Here is a 20516-nt window from a genome sequence, read left to right as displayed (position 1 = left end):
GCTGTTTCACAATATTTTTTTGAGCGATTGGGAGGGAGAAATGAAAGACAAGAAAGATGTTTTGATAAAAGCCAATTTTTTTATTTGACAGTTTTTGGTAAACATGTATACAGGAAGACTATAAATCTGAGCATAATGAATCTGATGAGAGTCAAGATGAGGGCATTTATGCAGACATTCCCCTGGGATGGGGATGTCTCGTTGTGGGGGTTAGACTTTGTTGTAGGGGTTGAAGGGATAAGTGAGGGTCACTGTCTTAGACAGGGGACCTTTCCTGGCAAATGTCTGCTTTCTGTACTCGGCCTCCGGCAGTTCCCTGAAAAAGCAAAGACGTTGAGATTCCAATAACTGTTGATAACTTGATAATTGAATGATGTACTGTTTTGTTGGCCCATGATTAAAGGCCCATTGAACATGATGGTTTTCTGAGAGGGTGTGGCCTACATCACTTGATGCATTTAACTTTCACAATTTAAAGGGGCATGGTCACAATTTTGGTCAAAATTTATTATTTCAATGTTTCAGTAAGGTATCTCTAATAGTCAACCAAAATTTTAGAGCTCAGGTCATGTTTTGTTTACATTTTGAATGTTGTACATTGTAATAAGATTCCAGCTTTAGACCTAAAATGACTGTGACAAATTCTAGGAACTATTCATTTATGTTCAAAATGAATTAACAGATAGAAAAAATCATACAAAAACAAAAACATAACATCTGCAGCCTTCTTTACGTAAACAAAGAATTGTAAGCTCTGTATCTTTTTTATAACTCTACGTCTGACTCTTAAAATTTCGGTTTATCATAAATGCATTGCCAATAAAAGAAGAAAAATAAAATTTGACCAAAATCGTGACCTAGCCCTTTAAATGAAAACTTGTTCTGTGCAAAGTAGACAACCAAAAGGTTATGGGCTATTAGTTTGCTTGAACTTTAGTTTCTGATATTAAATATCAGCTTCATTTCGTTATTTTTAAAAAGTCTTAATTCACATCCTGGCCTCACCTTGAATCTGCATCATAATAAACAATAAAGAGTTTTATTATGTAAAATAGTATTACAACCTCAATCCTCCTTTAAATGGGGGGGGGGGGGGGGGGGGGGGGGGGGGAGGCAGACAAAAAAACATTCAGCATATGATGTTACATAGATGCTTATTGATTAAATTGAAACAATGCTCCATACACATTATATTGGTTATCTGCTGACTCATTACATTTGATCCATTTAATAAACCTTACAAAATAAGTATTGGTATATGAGTATTAATGACACCAATTGTTATGGCAGCGACACAAGCGCTTTTTCTGCGATAATATTCACCCTATGATATAATGATTACGTGTTTTATTACTTTGGGGTAAATTTTACTGTAGAACAAGCTAGTTGCATCACAGGGAGCATTCATTAAGGAAGGAGTCTTTTCTGGTTTTCGACTTGTCAAACGTAAATTTGATTAATTGTTCATTAAATCAAGATAAAAGGAAACTAAAATAGTATATATTTCTTTCTGTTTTTACTATCATACAACTTGGCATAGAAAAAGTAATCAATGTTTAGAATCTACCAAGGGCTATATTTTTTGCGGAATAATATTGGCGTAGGAAAATATCACATGTTTAGCAATTCAGTAATGCTCCAGATTTAGGAGTCTGTTTTAGCATTTTATAAACAATAACATTAATATTTTTTTACTAATGTGAACTAATATGATATGATATTTGGGTTTCAGAATATTTCTTTAAAATATGATTTGCCTATCAAATTCCATATCTATAAGCTTTTTAAAGCGCCATTCTATACATGGATTTGTGTGAAAAAAATCACTAAAATCATTTTTTCTCTCTTATTAAATGGTCAAAATATTAGCTTTTCTGTCAGTTTATATTTTTATATAAAGTCTTTATAATAGGTAAAAATCAGAAATATTTTAATATTGGAAGCATAAAAAAAAATAATCATAATTTCTTCAAAATTTAAGAAAATTAGAGGAAATGCGGGCTAAGCAAAATCATTTTAGTATAAATATTTATTCCAATTTAGTAGTACATGTATAAGCTGATAGACATTCTGAAATTCTATCATTTCATTAAAAAATAGAATCTTCAAATCTTAAACAAATGTCTACATAACTGCAAAGAGCTACATTTATTTTTATCATCCTTTAAGTTGAGGAAAAAGGTCACTATTGACCTGACCTTTATGCAAAAACAAAAAGGTCAAATTTGATTAAACTGATAAAATCATTTGTTAATATGATCTGTTTGACTGTGTCAAAATTCCATTAATTTCTTATCATATAAGAAGTATGTTTGATAATGAGAAGACCCCTCCCTTAAGTTGATAGTAATTTTATGAAGGTCTTATTTCTGATATCAACAAATCTATTTTGTGATATCAGAAAATACAAAGGATTTTTTTATATCAAAAAATGATTTTCTGATATCAAGATTTCGATTTTTGATATCAAAAATGATTTCCTGATCTCAAGAATTCAATTTTTGATATAAAAAAATCAACTTTAATTTTTGATATCAACAAATCTATTTTGTGATATCAGAAAATCATTTTTTGATATATCAAGAAATCGAATTTTTGATATAAAAAAAATCAACTTTAATTTTTGATATCAACAAATCTATTTTGTGATATCAGAAAATCATTTTTTGATATATCAAGAAATCGAATTTATGATATCAAAAAATAATTTTCTGATATCACAAAATTGAATTTTTGTTATCAACAATTATTATATGATATCAAGACTTATTTTCTGATATCAATAATTCGAATTATTGATATCAAATATTTTTAATATTTGATATCAGAAAATACCTCAAAAATATTAAAACGGCATCATACCAAAGTAAGGCCATCAGAATGGTATAGACAATCCATTTACGACATAGCAGACCGATACACTTTGGTAAGGGAATCAAAATAGTATATACATACATGTAGAAACCATATACAAATTATAGCAGATCAAACATATCTAAGAAGGGAATTAAAACGACATACTAGTAGACAGAACCCATTTACGACATAGCAAAACGACGTACCTCGGTAAGAGAATCAGAATGGTACAAATACAAACAACATTGCGGTATAGCAGACCAACATACAATGTATCTTGATAAAGGGACCATAATGTTACAGACTGTTTTTACGATTACCTACATGTAGGTAAAGGAATTGTCATAGACAGAAACCATTCACGACATACAAACCGACATACCTGGGCAGAAAATTAGAATAGTACAAGCAGACAGCGGACCAATGACCCGCCTTACCTGTAGTTGGCCTTCATCGTGCTGACCATGTAGGAGTGCTGGGGACGTTTGGTGAGCTCGCTTTCTGTGGGGGTCCGTGGTACGAATCCCGAGTACCCCGGGCATTGTCGGACACTGGTACATAGGTTGATATGAAATTTAATTCAAATAGAACTCAAATTGCAAAATTATTTTGTCGTAATTGAAAGTTATTTATTTGTTTGGTAGGATTAAGCAATTACTAGAAAACAAGATAGTAATTAGAAGAATTGAAAAAAAAGTATTCGTTTACACAGTTAGCATTAGACACATTTCTTCGCAATAAGACAGATGAGCAGATCAAGAGTAACGTTGCACATGTTACAGAAAGTTTACAGACATCGCGTGCTGAGCTTACAGACATCGCGTGCTGTGCTCAATAGTTACCTAGGGTTGTCGTCCTCCATTCTGTAATTCATACTACATGTACAGTGGAACATTTTAAAATAAATTTATATGTAGAGCCTTTAAACCTATTTAATCGTCGATATCGGGCGCATTATATAACAATCGCGAACAATGGTCTCCCTTAACAAAGGACTTGGTTATTATTGCCAAGCTTATATCACATGCATTTAATTCACACTTCTATGTCGATATTCCAGTCTGACCCTACATAAGGTCTGCCAACTCAGCTCATCCTACTTACAATACATTGGACAGCTGGTCTTCTCTTACAAGTTTTCGGATTAACGTGGCGTTGCTTCGGGGGTGCTCTGCCATTCTTTTAGACTGCCTGAAAATCATCATTAAAACCATTTCAATGAAGGTAAAAACAATGTATTTTGGTGTAATAATACCCACTGCTGTAGCAGCTACCATGGCTGGCTGGCAATATCAAGATTTTGGTTGACCTTCACCTAAAAAAGCTTGACCTTGACCTAGAATACCCAGTGTAAAAAAATACAATAATTAATCTATATAAAAAGTCCATCGTTTTTATAAGTTTATAAGTTACTAGTGTATAAATTTAGAACTGACAATCATGATTAATCGTCGTAGTTTTTGAAATATTCAAAATATTGACATATTCAAAATATTTTTTCTCAAGAGAGATTCGACGAAATTTCCAATTCAAAGCATATTAAAAACCTCAAACCACCGACCTGAAAGAGGACCAGCGTGAACACACGGTGTATTTTGTCCAAATACACTGTGTATGCTAATACTACCTACCCAAGGTTCTCGCTAAAATTTGGACACTTCCCGTGGACCCCATTCTAAATAATGCATTCAATTTGGATTCGATAAAATCGACACTGAGTTTACTTTGTGTGATAATGTCTGTGTAATGTAGAGTATACATTCCATCAATCTTGTTTGATTGACGTGAGAGTTTCCCCATTCATCCATTTGTATACACAGTCATTACTCCTATTGCAGATCGAATTAATATTTCTAGCTTAGATCATATCGTAGTTTTGATTCGAAAGTAAACAATTACATTAAATATGTTCGTCTGAAGCGACATCTTTACTGCAGGTGTCTTGGAACTTATCACTGACATTCTTTTTTGTATGAACAATGTAAGATTTTTTAAAACTTAACAATATAAGCAAACAATTATGGGACAAATTCAGGTTTAAATGAACCTGTCCATAAATCAAAAATAAGAAAAAGTTCTACGTAGAAAACAACTAAGAAAAAGATATATCATTATATGCCTGGCGTGACCTTAGTTTTTAACGGGCAACTGTAGGTCCACTGTGCCTACATGCTACATTTTGTAGTAGATGAATGGCGTTATATCGTAAGGAGGATTTACCCGACGTTACCTTTTGAGGAGGAGTTTTTCCGGGCGGCTGTATGTCTTCTCACTCAGATCGTCGTCATGGACGCTCCCCCGGGTCTGTATGAAGTCCCAGAACACGGCCCTCTGCCACTCCATGGGCGTGGCCTCGTACCGCTGACACGTCATGCGAACCTGGTCGGGCTTCATCTCCAGGGTGGTGGGGGGAGGCTCGATCTGAAAATCAAACACCCAGAATAACTACTGATTTCGACATCGAGATAAAAATGACTGGTAATTTTCATACAACTCATTACACAAGAGGCCAAGGGGCCACATCGCCCACATGAGCAACAACGGTCATACATGTAACTCTGATCGAATTAGCTTTCGAATGCCAGATACAAAATATCTAGACAAGGTAGCAGAATATAACTTAAAAAGATTCTCAAATTTTTCTCGACGAAATCTTTTAGAAATTGAGCCCCTGTTGCTGTTGCTGTTGGAGTTTTTATTGAAGTTTTTTTCTATACATGTTTAATCTTATATAAAAGATTCTGCCCCCTTCTATTAAAACCCCATTCTAACCCAGGGATCATGATTTGAACAATTCTGAATCTATAATATCTGTGAATAATTCCACACAAGTTCTAGCCTTTCTGACCAAATGAATTTTTAGATGATTTTCAAAGATTTTCCACTATTTATTCCTATGTAAACATTAAACCTCATCGTTGCCTCACCTAACCCCCCCCCCCCCCACCGGGATCATGATTTGAATAAACTTCATGAAGATACCTCAACACAAAAGATACGTTATACGGTCTTTTTGGCCAAATTGATCTTGAGAAAAAGATTTCTTGAAAATGCCAACAATTTTTCATTAATTCTAAATGATCTCCCCTTCAAAGAGAGCGTGGCCCATCACATAAACAAAACTTGAATCTCATTAAACCCAAAATGCTTTTTGTCAGGTTTAAGTAAAAAAGGCCCAGTGATTCTGGAGAATACGATGAAAATACGACAATTTTACAACGACTTCGCCGATTACATTCATACATTTTCTATATTTTAAATTTTCTCAAGGATTTTATTTCGAACATATAAAAGTTGCGAAATTTTTAGCCTGACTTTGTCGTTACTTCATAAATTGTGCATGAATGCATATACCTGTAAGTTTGACTGGTTTGGAGTTACAATAGATGTCTCAATGTTTTGTATATTTTTTCTGACCTTAAACTTGTTTTGTGATGCAGGACAAAAATACCTATATTACACAAATACACAATTTTCATCATGGCAAACTTGACAACCGCAAGTCAATACAAAATTTACGAAACGCAAAACCTCTGAGACATTTGTGAAATTTAAGAATGTTTCAGCATTACTAGTATTACGGATAATCCTGATCTAATGTTAATAGATATTTTTAGATTGTATATAATTATCTATCTGAAGAAAGTTTAGAAACATTGTCTGTGAAACAATCATATTAGAACAGAAATTATAATTTGTTGCAAACGATGTGAGAAATATGCATGCTTGAAATATGATATTAAAACAATTGCAATTTCGTGATACTTTAGTAATTGAGTGTGTTAGTAAACCCTTTTGTAATCTGTATAAGTTGATTAATTTCCCTTGTTTGTCAAAACATTGTTATTTGCTATTTTTAAGGCAAACAGCGGCCCTGATCATTTAAAGGGGGGATAATTCGATCGTGTGACAAACCACTATGCAAAGTAAAAATGTGATAGGTATATTTGAAGCAAAATAATGGAATATTAACAGATCAATGGACTGTAATGAAGGTTTGTTCGACCTAAACCTGAAGTGTTTTCACTTCATTTGGTCAAGGTCGGTACGATACATTTATAGTACATATGGTTCGAATGAATTCTCTGACATACTTGGGGGAACTTCAGACACACTTCCTCAGCGGCTGCGCGAGAAGTGGGCGTCCATCTGACCTGGTGGACCAACTTGTTGATCAAGTTCGAATCCATGCTGCCGAACTTGGTCTGGTACACACTGGCGGACCGGGGCCTCCCCGGGGCCTTCGCGCGGGCCTGTCGCGCATACTTCCGGTCCCGCGCCGGCGGCTTCGGCAGGGAGCACGACGTGATCTGACTGGGGACAGGGCTGGCAGTGATAGCCTTAGGCTCCAGAAACCTGTATCGTAATGTATCATTTCAAAGCAATATGAGTTGCAATTTTTTCCTGAATTTTTTTTTTACGAAAATGTTATTTTCTACTAAAATGACAAAAATACTATGGTTTTAAAGTTCTGTTGCCCATATTTTTGGAAAAGCCGTAAAGAAGCCTTAATTGAAGCACAATTGAATTATTGTCGTCCTGTACAAAAATTGATCTGCTATATATTCCTTTGAAGAGGAATCTTTCTTCTGACCAAAATTAATGATTTTTTCAAATCTTATTTATCATAAACAAAATGAAGCTTCATGCAGACTTATCATAGAAGCAGGTTTTTGCATGAAAATAAAATTCTAAAAAGTACAGCTCATATTGCTTTAAGTCAGCGTAAAAACTGGTTAACTGTGTAGGCAATATTTAAAAGTAACATTTCATTAAATATACCGGTACTTAATTCTTGTAGTATAGATCCAATAAACTGAAATGTCCTTAATTCTTAACGATTTGCTGTATTGTTACCTTTTACGGTCGGGTGTTTTAATTTGAAAAAAAAAAATGAATTTCAATCGTAAAATATTCACGATGTTATACAATATATTTAGTATTGGTAAGATTTTAAAATTTGTTTTTCTTTCCTTCACATCCGGATCAAAAAGTTCAGGCATTTAAAATTTTAGAGATACTTAACATTGGACTAAAAATTATTCCTGCCATACCGCTGAGTATTAATAGCTTTAGAACCAAGACCTAGAACGGGTCCATTGGGATCAAGCTCGAGGTTCCTCTTTGGTCCGACCGGTTCTACAGGGAACTGCCTGGGAGGCTGTTGGAGGGTCTCTCTGTTGACAATGGAGGGGAACTGTAGGTAGCGGGTCGGGCCTCGAGGGGAGGAGGAGGGGGTATAACACTGCTGGTACGTCGTTATGTTCATCCTGCCTCCATCTACTTCGACGACTGGGAAACGAAAGACTATTATGACGTAAAGTTTTTACGTCATGATAAGAACTGCCAATTATGACGTCACAATTGTATCTCACAAGTCCATTATGACGTCATAATTGATAACGATTGTAAGAAGAGCAAGGTAAAATCCATCGATAAAATCTTACCGAATTATTTTTTTCAATTTTTGTTTGTTTGCAAGAATTGTTTTAGATCACGCATTATATTGTACATCATGTGTTATAATCTTTAATCCTTAAATTCATTTAATTGTCGAATAAAGGCTCAAAGGTTTCTCTTAAAAAAGTGTAATTTTTGTATATTGATGTATTATTGTTTATATATTTAGATTCAAAACTTTAAATTTTGTATATGAATTCAAAATTATTTTTTAATATTTTATATTCGATCTACTCGCCCATGTTACTCAATGGAGTCGAGACATTGAGGAAGATCTGTATATACTCACCATGATACATTTAAATCTGACCCAGCACTAACAACATATAAAGAAAATAAAATAAATCAAACAATGACACTGTCAACTCTGTGTATGAGTTCCGGACAGTTAAGTGGGTGGTATGTTTAGTATACCACTCTCTTGTTCATTCAATGCATCGCGCTTTTCCAAGGGTGCTGTATTATTATAGTAATTGACATACACGTGTATATTACCCCGCCGCGTTGAATTTTAACGTCTTTTAAATTAGCGATTTTATTATAGACAGACTAAATCACACTGTCTTTAATCTGTAAAACTACACAATAATTCTATTTTTTGTTTTATCATTTATTTTTCTATTCATTTTGTATTCTTAATGACTTCAATATATGGGCTATTGTTTGCTATGGATAACTGTGAAGCAATATAAATGCAACCGTAAACTTAATTGAATACATTAAAATATACGTATTCTCTGTTGTTAGTATATAATTAATATTGGTTCACATCTTCTTAGACAATATATATTAGTGACATGGAACATCATAACCATGCCAACAGGGTTTCATTTCTTAAGTCACAAAATTATAACACAAAATTTGAAAGGCAGATTTATTATCCGTTAATTATTAATATTACTGCTCATATTGATTCAAAATGATCTCTGTGTTTACAAAAGTGCACACTTCATAACAACTTAATAAATATTTCAGAAAATAAACTCAAAACTCAAAATATTTTATATAATTTTATTTTAACTACAGTGTCTAAAAAGAAATTAACAATCTGCACTCATAGAATATCATATAGAATGCTAATAAATTACAGCATGCTTTGAAATTTTGCACAATCTATCATACTATTACTATAGCTGTTACACACACAAAACCTTCTCTACTGATTTGAATCTTCTGACAAGACGAAACCTGTTTACATCCACATGGAACCTATCATTGAATCACGGGTTGAAAACCAACCACAAAATACAAGGTGACAATTGGTCAGGCTGTAAAAAGTACAACATACATGTACAAACCTACACAAGATTGTCAGTGAAACATGTCATATATGTACAAACCTACACAAGATTGTCAGTGAAACATGTCATATATATTCTATTCATAATTATTAAAAATATCATCCATATACAAAACATATTCTTAAGTATGCAAAATTATGCTTGGGTAAATTTATAAAAAAAATGTTTTAATGTCATGATTGGCAATAAAATAAAATAAACAGGTAAAAACAACATAAAGAAAACAATTAATGGGATAAACAGTTTTGAGATACCAGTCATGTACTATTGCAAACACTAGTACAAAGTAATATATAAGTAGTTAGAGGTACTGTAGAGACATCACAGTACAATAGGTGTAATGTGTAGGCAGAGAGTGGTACCGGTACTGCAAGGTCCAATAGATTATTGTACGAGTAGGTAAAATAGTTTTGTTCCCTGATAATAACAGCTCTTCATTTCTTCAACCACCAGGCCTCTGGAACCACAAAAACAGAGCTTGTTAAATATATATAATTAACATTGACATCAAATAGCTATTTTTATTTCTCATTAAATTCCAACAGTCTTCAAACAAAACTCCTATGAAAATAAGACATACTGGCAGGCTCTGATAAACATTGTACGACATGCCAATCATAGGTACACACTTTTCCATTTACATAACATACTTATTAATAATTCAATATTCAACATATTTTTTGCACAACAGATTTAGAAGTTGCAATGATTAGTTATAATCCTTTTCCTATAGTGCTAGCAATCACTATAAATGGCTTTCATTTATATTCCTACAATGTTCATGTGATCACAGTACATGAATTGCTAGAAAACTGCTAGTACAAGAGTCACACCCAATCATCTTTATCAAGCACTGCTTTTATTATCTACTGGTAAAATGCCTTACTTGGGAAGGTGATGGAGGTTGCTGTAGTTCCTGATGCCAGTAGATCCGTGAACACTGAGTCAAATCCCTTTTTCTCCCGGTACCTATAACAATAGACACTGACACTGTCAATCAAATCACATGTAGAATACTTTAACAGGCGTTGAATCAAACTTTAATCATTGGTTTGAAGTGAATTTTTAAAGCTGATTTAAATTAACAAATTAAGCAATTTAATGTAATGTAATAACTTACTGCTTCTCTTTGTCCTTCGATTCCCACACTTCATACAAAGTAAACAATCCTGAGTCCTTAAAGAATCTAACACTGACACTGAAAGCAAACCAAGGAAATCTATCACTCAAAGTCACCGTTAGATGAAGATTTCATATTGATATATCAGTAGAGGTTACTAGAGCTGTTTGATTGGTCCACACTTACTTGAGTGCCCCTGGGCTGCCGTTGGTGTCCTCAATGTACTGACGGAGGGCGGAGCGGAACTCGTCCTCCTTCCCCTTGGCCACCTCCACACTCCGCTGCTGGAGCAGGTACTGTGTCACACAACAGACATGTATTTGAGTCATTAGGTATCAGACATTGCTAATGCTTAACCTAGATATTTTAACTTGTTTAACTATTGCTAAACCCTTCCAATTCCTAGGCTTTAAAAAAAAAAAATGTCTTTTAATACAATTAGGAATAATTCTTGACTAACAAACTGAAATGAATCTAAAAATAAATGTGGATCCTTTCATAAAATTGCCTCAAGTCTCATTTGCCTAGTTTTCATTCATATTCTCTTTTTAGTGATAAATAATGAACCAACATAGTTTTGGAAAAGGGTCTAAAACTCTGCAGTGAAAAAAAGGAACTATTCTGGAATTTCAAGACAAACACATATACAGAAGTTCAGAACCACTTGATTCTTACCTGATCCTCTTCAACAGCATTCAGATCCTCATCCACAAAGCCCTTAAAGTTGACCTAAAGTGCAAAGTATATTCAAAATAAGATATATTTTTAAGGTGCACAATGAAGGATTAGTCTAAATGTTAATGTTAATGTTAATGTCCATCTATAGATACAAATATGATCCTATCAGTATAAAAATTTGCTCTGTTTTAGTTCACTGATCAAATCAACCAACTGGGAGACACTTACTCCGTGTTCCAATCGATCGAGCAGGTCAGACAGTCTGTCCACTTGGGCAGTTAGTGCTGAGGGAGTCATCGATCCTACAAAGCAAACTTACTCATCAGTACACATGAACTTTTTTTCTAGTTTAGAGTTAGGAAAAGACAATTAAAAGACAATGTTCATTCTGATCAGACAAGGTGATTGCATATTAAACTAGAACTGTGCATAAAGAACATCAAATTTAGAGAAAAAAAAAGTAGAATTCAATGCGGGATATCAGACAAATCCAAAACATCTAATTAATGACCTACCCTCTACAGAAGTTTGGGTCTGACCGCTGAACTGGCGCTTGGTGCGACGCCCAACTCGACCAGGGATAACATCTGGCTTGGGAAGGACATCGCGGGGCTCAATAGGTTTGATGTCTGTGCTATTAGGATAAACAAAATAGAGAACTTTTACCTGTATCATGCAACAAGTATATATACACATTGAATAATGACAATATTAAGGATGAAAAGCATACATGTTCCTGCATTACTAATGCTGTCAATTGTCAAACTGTTTTTAAATTTCATTTTCAACTAGCACAAGTTCTTACTTGTCTCCTCTTGCTTCCTCATCCATGTGATCTGAAGCAGACTCAAGGGGACGCTGTACTGCATTCAGTTGATTTATACACTCCCTCATAAGGAAACGGGTAATGAACTTGTCTGTTCTGTTCTTCTGGGGGTAAGTCTTAAATTCACAATGATAAAATTTTGGATTTTTACTTTAGTTAAAGATCCTCTTTCTTCCAGTGTTGTAAAGATATAAATATATTTTTTAAAAATGCACAAAAAAGCAGACAAATCAAGCATGTCTGACAAAGTTTGAGCTCTTTACTACAGCAGACGCATCACATCTGAGCTTTACCTGGGCAGTGGACTGCAATACATTGGTGACCTTGTTGTTAAGATCCTCGAGCAAGGAATAAATCTCCTTCATCTCGCCGAGGTGATTGCTAAAGTACTCACACAGCTCTCCTGTGTCTATGTTACTGTAAATACACAAAGGAAAGGTCTTTAATACCACCAATACTGGTTTTAACATGTACATTATACTTTCGAGTTAAATACTGAAATCTGATTGGTTAAGACACAGTTTATAATCCTTCCTATTATCATCAGCATTAGCAACACACTTGGCAATGGGTAATACTATATAAACAGTGCCTGTTTGGGAGGGTAACAGTTGAAATTGACACCCAGAGGAAACCATAGTCAACCAATGCAAAGCAGAGGTTGACAGTGGTTTTCGAGGGGTGTCAATTTCAACTGTTATCCTCCCAAACAGGCACTATTTATTTTATTATTCTGAATGTCTTAATTTTATAGAATTTTTTACTGCTTTTATATAGAAATGACGTGAATTCTACCGCAAATCATACGAGCATAAATCATGTGCATGTAACAATTTGTTGTGTTGCCCGTTGTTAAGTGTGTTGCTAACGTTGAGGGTAATAGAACGGATTATCAACTGCGTTTAAACCAATCAAATTTCAGTATTTAACATGAAAGTATAATAAAATGAATTGTTACATACGCGTAAATTATGTGCGTATGGTTTGCCATAGAATTCACATCATTCCTAAATACGTTAGTTATGTGTTCTTTAAAATTAAGACATTCATTATAATAAAATAAACAGTGCCTGTTTGGGAGGATAACAGTTGAAATTGACACTCCTCAAAAACCACGGTTTTCAAAAGGATGTCAATTTCATCTGATACCCTCCAAAACATGCACTATTTATATACTAAAAATGAACACTTAGTTAAGCAACACTTTTTGTTGTGGGTGTCAATATTTTGACTTACTTTTTGTTGTGGGTGTTGATATTTTGACTTACTTTGTGTTGTGGGTGTCGATATTTTGACTTACTTTATGTTTGGGTGACAATATTTTGACTTACTTTGTGGTGTGGATGTAGATATTTTGACTTACTTTGTGTTGTGGGTGTCGATATTTTGACTTACTTTATGTTTGGGTGACAATATTTTGACTTACTTTGTGGTGTGGATGTAGATATTTTGACTTACTTTGTGTTGTGGGTGTCGATATTTTGACTTACTTTATGTTTGGGTGACAATATTTTGACTTACTTTGTGGTGTGGATGTAGATATTTTGACTTACTTTGTGTTGTGGGTGTCAATATTTTGACTTACTTTATGTTTGGGTGACAATATTTTGACTTACTTTGTGGTGTGGATGTTGATATTTTGACTTACTTTGTGTTGTGGGTGTCGATATTTTGACTTACTTTGTGTTGTGGGTGTCGATATTTTGACTTACTTTGTGTTGTGGATGTCGATATTTTGACTTACTTTGTGTTGTGGGTGTCGATATCATTGAACAATTTCTCCATTTCTTCCTTCCCCATGACTCCATCAGCAAAAAACTGAACAAACTCTTCCCATGATATTGCTCCATCATCTGTAAAACATGGCACATTCAAATTCACAATGGAATCACCGGACAAAAAACTTCTAATCACACACAATATATGTTAAATTCAGACTTCATAACTCATTTTATTTTATTTCCATTGCTAAGATGTACTAAATACTCTTACCATTCTTGTCAGCTCTTCTAAAAATCTGGAAAAAGATAAAAATAAAAATTAAGAATGTTTTAGAAAACAACATTAATTTTTTTCTGTCACAGCCAATACTATGCAAGAGATCTAATGCATCCAAACTATTGTAATATTAATAACTAGGATTACAACAATTCTTCATTCTGGATGATAATTCAGGAAACTAAAATGAGTTCATCTTGCAAGCAAGATTTTTACAAATTCTTTAATACCATTATCATGTTGTCAATAAGATATTAACAGGTTTTGGAAGGATTTGATTATCTAATTTTTAAATGTCGAGGATTTTTTCAAAATATGGCCACCTTAAAAATACATGCATCAACAATCGAATGGTGGTATATCATATGGTATTGTCTTTCAATTAATAAACCATCCCTGCATTACAGAAAGTGATTTTTAGTGAATGGACATGGATCTGATTGTCCATTATAAAACTGTTTTAGAGATCTCAGGGACATGTATAGCGGTACCGGTATATGTTTCTGGAGAACTTAAATTTAGGATATATATATCTTTTCAATGAATTTATACAATGTAAAAGACATGTACAGCATTCACAGTGTAGTTATGTTTTTTGACTACACCTTTGTCAATATGTAGACAATCATTTTCTTCAGAAAACTATACGCAGCATTGTTAAGGCGTCCCGATGCTAAAATACGGCTGGAAAACGATACTATTTGAATCATGGCAAAAATAATTTTACCGGGAGTATTTCTTTAAATCTATGTTACATTTATTGACATCGATGTTAAACATTACATTTGATGCATTTTTGTGACGTCATATGTACTTCGTGATCACGTGACAGGCGAATCCTAATATTGCAAATGATCTAGTTAAAACGCATCGGCGCAGGTGATTAATGACATTAAATCATGCATATTTTTAAGAAAAATCATTTGTTAAGTCATAAACTTTGAAGTTCTTGCTTGGGAAAGAAATAGATATTTCGTTTATAGAAGATATTGTTGAAACATAGACCCCGGTGACTCAAACACAAACTTCTGATTGGTCCCCGCCTTGAAGTAATGCAAAATCATCAAAATAATGCACATTTTTACTAATCAAAAGCGATTTACAAAAAATTGGGGTAAATCCGTAGGTTTCCGCAGCACGATTCACATTGGTTTTTATATTCTCTACCAATTTTACGTAAAATATTCTAAAATTGTGTTGATCTTTCACCTGCGCCAAGCTGGTTTTACATGCATTAAAATTTCTTCATTCAGTTGTTTACACGTAGCAGGGAGAGTCTCCAAACCACTAGTTTATAAATAGTCTTTTACTTAAAACGAAGCTTTAAAACTGCCGATTATTCGATACTGGTTTTTAATATGAATGAATTCTGTACGTCTAGCATTAACAGCAGCATCTATGTAAAGGAAATGTGCGGTATTATACTGGTTTGATATAATTCACTTTAAACCCTGAGAAATATCGACAGGAATGCAGATCGTGACGTCAAAGTTAATTATGACGTCATATCGTATGAAGTACAGACAAGTGACTTTCTACATATCGCATCGGGAAGCCTTAACATGCCCGCGTAACGTGTAGAGTTCAACATGACACTCATATATACAGGTCCAGTACAATCACTAGATTTAGCTACGTAGCTTGATTTACCTACATAGCTTTATTTACCTAACTGAAGTAGGTTTATTTAGCTACCTTTATGCAATTTTGCATTTTATGTAAAACAGACAAAAAGTCGCAAGTAACTGTAAATCTATATTTGTTCTGTGTATGTTTATAAAAGCAACCCACAGGAAAAATAGTTAAAACATCGCTGCGTTTAAGCAGTTTTAAGGAAAACATGCATTTCTATTGTTTGATTAACTGTATGACACCTTGTGTGCGATGAGGCATGGATAATTGTGTTGCTTCTGAATTGTGCTGAATTATTACCAATCAATCATCATGTTAACCAGAACTGTTCTTCTTTGTTGTCCCATTTAGAAAATAGCTGTTTGGTAACACATAAACAGTTATACATAGCCCCAAAACTTTTAAAACTTTGACCGCATTTGCGCAAAAAGAGCAACAGTTTTAAGAGTGATTTTTTTATGAATTGTTTTCAGATCAGTTCAAAGTTGAAAATTGCTGCTGCACCTTAGTGCGACTTTTAGTACAAATGCCCATTCAAGACAAAAGTATGATTGAGTAGCTAACTAAACCTACTTCAGGTAGGTAAATAAAGCTATGTAGGTAAATCAAGCTACGTAGCTAAATCTAGTGATTGTACTGAACCTGATATAATCATAATGGTATACCATAGACAGTCTATAATTTTTACGAATTCTACCACGCCCCTTTTGTGAACTTCAAAGCATCGGTATGTGTCGTTCTAAATCCAATATTTACCAAAATGTTGGCAAGTAGAAACATCTAACAGAACTCCTTAAACCAAACACTTTAAAAGGCTATATATAAAACAGCTGATAAACATGATCAAATCTATGGGTTCAGACGCAAGTCAAAATGCATCTGATTTCCATTGATCGTGCGTCCATAGTTTTGCACAATTAAGTGATTAATTGTTGTCATGCCTCCTTACAGTAGCAAGTTAATTGCTCCCTACTTTCGCCATCAACCTAGTATAACTTACATCCAGAAAAATAGTCTTTCCCTTTTCCATCTTAATATCTCGTCAGTTCACGGCAAGGTGCGAGAAGAGCAGTGCGGATTGTTTCTTGACTTATCTACGTAATTAAAGAAAAGTCATAAGGGGTTACGAAAATCGTCGTCAGCATAAACATCATGGAGTTGAAGTTATTCAGAAGTAATACTTATGCTGGAGAAAAATTCAGAGACAAGCGTAATGGTAAGCTAACATTTTAAATTTGTATACAGGAAATTTTATTATATTTTTGGTTCTATGAGTTGTTTTGTAAACATATAGAAAGTAAATAGGATATAGAAGAACACGTGTAGATATACGAAAGTTTGAGTAATGTTAATGTTTCATAGATCCCTTTTGTCTACATTGGTTAGTATAATGTATTATTGTTTTTTCTTGGACTCTCATTACGGGGCCATTAAGGCTCGTGATTTAGTTATAAACTGTTCATGTATGTATTGAGAGATGCTGAAGAACAGTACGCCATGCATTTTCACAGGAGTTATTCTTCTTGATTTTTCATGACTGTTTTACATTGAACCAGGGATGTATACTTGCTAATGCACATGGCAGTATTACAACACTGAGACAAAAATACACATAAGAATAATATTCAAAATGTATTCAATATTTATAGACTTTGTTAAAAAACCTATTTTAATTTCAACATATTTCAAGTTTTTAATTTAATATGAATTGTATATGCATTATACTCATTGTCTTAAAGTCTTTCAAGAAAATATTCATTGCACAATCAACTTTTACTTAGTCCACTTGTTATAGTTCTGTAGATATGTAAAAATAAAAATATTTCATATTATTGTAATAAAATTTCAAATAGTCAATACATATGCATAATGAAACCAGATCAATAGTTGGTTGCCTTTAACAGTTATTTATTACTATAGATAAGCAGATCTCTAGCTTTTAATCTATTGATTCTAGGTTGTTGGTTTTATATGCATTGGTTTTTGAATTATCATGCAGAAAAGCTCATGTGCATTAATTATATAAGGTATATATCAGAACAGATTAAATACATGCATGCTTTATCAGCTGGTATTGGATTTTCAAAAGGAGTAATCAAAATCAAAATATATAACATGACTAAGCTTGTATAACCATGTATATATCTTTAATGTGTTAACATATAAGAAGGTAAAAATCCGCTCTTCATATCTCTGTAAATCTGTTCCCAAATTTTATCAGTGCAACATATTGACTGTTTAATCCATGTTAACACTCAATTTAATGTAAACATTGAAACAGTTGAGTCACTATATATTAAATGATTTACTTACCAATTACTATGATTATAAGACATTCAATGTGTTTGTTTAATATAATAGAGAAAAGAGAGATTCATTGTTTGCATGAAATTCAGAGTGGAGCATTTAAGAATCTGATTAAACTCTCAATACGAATAACCGTTAAAAGACATGTACATTTAATTTTTATTCTGCAGTATAGCAGATGTAAAAAATATTGTGTGCCAAATCTTTATAAACTGGTTATATTAAAAGAGAAAATCTTTACCCCATGCATATAACAATATATGCACATATAATGATGAATAAACAATTTTTTTTAATCATGTAGAGCAGTACTTGTCATTATTGTGTATCATATTCGGTCAAGTGTGTAATTTCAAAGATATTTTTATATGAGATTAGATATTCAGTTGCATGAATAAATTAGAAATAAATAGTGACCAAAATGCATTAATATACCGAAAACAAATAATAAAAAACAATATTAGAATATTCTGATCAAAGCTAAAAAAAAATGTTTTTGTTAAAACATCACTCTGTAGTAATTAGAAATTATTTCAATATCAAAAGTAGATTTATTCTACCCACCGAGAGAATGTCAAATAACTTGAGATCATCTCTAATTTTTGTTGTTGTATTTAGTTTAGTCTTTAACAACATTGCATTCGCAAAACACTATTTTCAAATGCCGGTATTCATTTTGTATTATCAGACTACAGATAGAGAACATTAAACTGTCAAAGATAAATACAATGACAATTCAAAATACAGATGGAACTGGAAAAAAACCACTGCTAGCTGATTTCATGTTGTGATAACCACGGGTTTGATTACATTTGATTTACAACAGATTGATACGGTAATGGATGGGGGTGCCAAATTTATGTTAATCAAATTAAAGGTACTGGCATGTCTTTGAAGGAATTCTATATTAAGACAATTTCATGAATGGTTAAGATTTCCAATGGCACAAAAAAACTTAATATGAGTCAGCATTTGATTATTGCACTTATCTGTAAAAAATATCTGATATGTACTGTATCTTTTATCGATAATACTTATATAGTTATTGTGCATTATTAAGTAGCTCTTCTATTCTCATTACTAATAGAGGATGAATTCATCTTATTCATATCTGAATGAGTATTCAAACTATTTTTTAAATATCCCTTTACATTTTCAACAAATACAGAGTACAATTATATACTATATCTAGGATACATTAACAAGGAGAATACTTAAGTTTTATGATGCTCAGTCAGCTCAGATGAGAATAAAATTTTCTTAATATATGGGGGCTTTTTATAGCAAACTTTCTGCTGCTTTTGCTTGCAATAACTTATAAGTTTCAATAAAAATTTAACCTAGAGGCTGATGGGGAGTTATGCAATTGAAAAATGTCAATACATGTTGAACAGAAAGCTTAGGTACTCCCAAATTTAATATTGATCAATATGTAATAAAAACTTGATGTACAGAAACATAGGAATCTAATATATTTACTTATCACCTTCCTACCTGGAGAAGCTGTTATCATGGTATTAACCTTTGATATAACATCTTTTGTTCTTGAACACTTCACAGAGATAAATATTGAGTTCTTTATTAATTAATCAATAGATGGGTATACATAGTCTGTCTTAATTATTGATCGTTGAAAAGGAAACCTGCAAGATCTTGTGGTTAAAACTTATAGATTTATCAATGATTATTTTACTACCTATAAACTCCCTCTTAACAATGAGAAAATTCCCTTTTTAGGTCAAATATTTTCTGAATAAACACAGCATTTGATATATATTTTTCCAAAGATTTTAAAAATTTGCTGTTATCATACAAGTATAGTTCATTCATCATTTCCCCCACCCCCCTCTGTTTAGGAACAATATACACTTATTAACTTAAGAATAGTAGCAGATGAATTAATTAAGTTAAATACTGTATAATAATTAATTGGCTTCAGTGATTAAGATTTCAGTTGCTTGATATACTTTGATTTGCTCTTACCTTTGGTGTTGACCTATGAACAAATGATTGAAGCCTGTGTCAGTTGGAGCAGTGTATTTGCTCTTGATATCAAAGCTGTACCGCTAAACATTTCAACAAGATTAAGTTTTTAATAATTTCTGTATTAATCCATGGATAGGGGATTAAGGTATAATTCTTTGCTTTGCATTTAATCACTGAATATCTTGAGCAGAGTTTAATTAATGATTTTAATCACAAATATTATGCCAAGTTGCCAGGCTACATTTCTTCATCTGTAATGGATAGACCAATTGGAATAAAAAGAGCAAAAATAGTGTAGCTGTACATATTTGTAGTCCTTTTTTGAATTTTGGTAAATTAATATGTTCAAACC

At 33.0% G+C, this 20516-nt stretch overlaps 3 protein-coding genes across 5 annotated transcripts in view; 1 reads left to right on the top strand and 2 right to left on the bottom strand.

Annotated features, from left to right (window-relative positions):
• Positions 1-200: 200 nt before the first annotated feature.
• Positions 201-8154, bottom strand: LOC128188723 (uncharacterized). The gene is made up of 6 exons (XM_052859946.1): positions 7911-8154; positions 6951-7212; positions 5087-5277; positions 3961-4047; positions 3294-3407; positions 201-316 (listed from the first exon to the last, which is right to left on the bottom strand). The coding sequence occupies exons 1-6, from the start codon at positions 8123-8125 to the stop codon at positions 211-213; spliced, it is 975 nt and encodes a 324-aa protein (XP_052715906.1). The 5' UTR covers positions 8126-8154; the 3' UTR covers positions 201-210.
• A 1159-nt stretch (positions 8155-9313) lies between these two features.
• LOC128187732 (N-terminal EF-hand calcium-binding protein 1-like) lies at positions 9314-20180 on the bottom strand. Of its 2 annotated transcripts, XR_008244080.1 has the most exons (14): positions 20162-20180; positions 16872-16965; positions 14234-14258; positions 13986-14094; positions 12535-12658; positions 12221-12357; positions 11931-12049; positions 11644-11717; positions 11413-11466; positions 10924-11033; positions 10738-10815; positions 10504-10586; positions 9657-10074; positions 9314-9614 (listed from the first exon to the last, which is right to left on the bottom strand). XR_008244080.1 is itself a non-coding variant. In XM_052858253.1 (13 exons), the coding sequence occupies exons 2-13, from the start codon at positions 16899-16901 to the stop codon at positions 10052-10054; spliced, it is 966 nt and encodes a 321-aa protein (XP_052714213.1). In that variant the 5' UTR covers positions 16902-16965; positions 20162-20180; the 3' UTR covers positions 9314-10051. The 2 variants fall into 2 exon arrangements, 1 of the variants encoding a protein (XP_052714213.1); XM_052858253.1 differs by having other exon boundaries at positions 9314-10074.
• LOC128187730 (MORN repeat-containing protein 1-like) overlaps positions 16974-20516 on the top strand; it is a 26009-nt gene continuing 22466 nt past the window's right edge. The window contains exon 1 of one of the 2 annotated variants that reach the window (XM_052858251.1): positions 16974-17087. In XM_052858251.1, the coding sequence (XP_052714211.1) occupies positions 17024-17087 (64 nt within the window). In that variant the 5' untranslated portion in view covers positions 16974-17023. The remainder of the gene's footprint in view (positions 17088-20516) is intronic. The other variant, XM_052858250.1, reaches the window with a different exon arrangement.

The sequence above is a fragment of the Crassostrea angulata genome, chromosome 6, assembly GCF_025612915.1.
Source record: "Crassostrea angulata isolate pt1a10 chromosome 6, ASM2561291v2, whole genome shotgun sequence".
Classification (NCBI taxonomy): domain Eukaryota; kingdom Metazoa; phylum Mollusca; class Bivalvia; order Ostreida; family Ostreidae; genus Magallana; species Magallana angulata.
The sequence above is the reverse complement of the archived record's forward strand: the minus strand, read 5'-3'. Positions and strand labels throughout refer to the sequence as shown.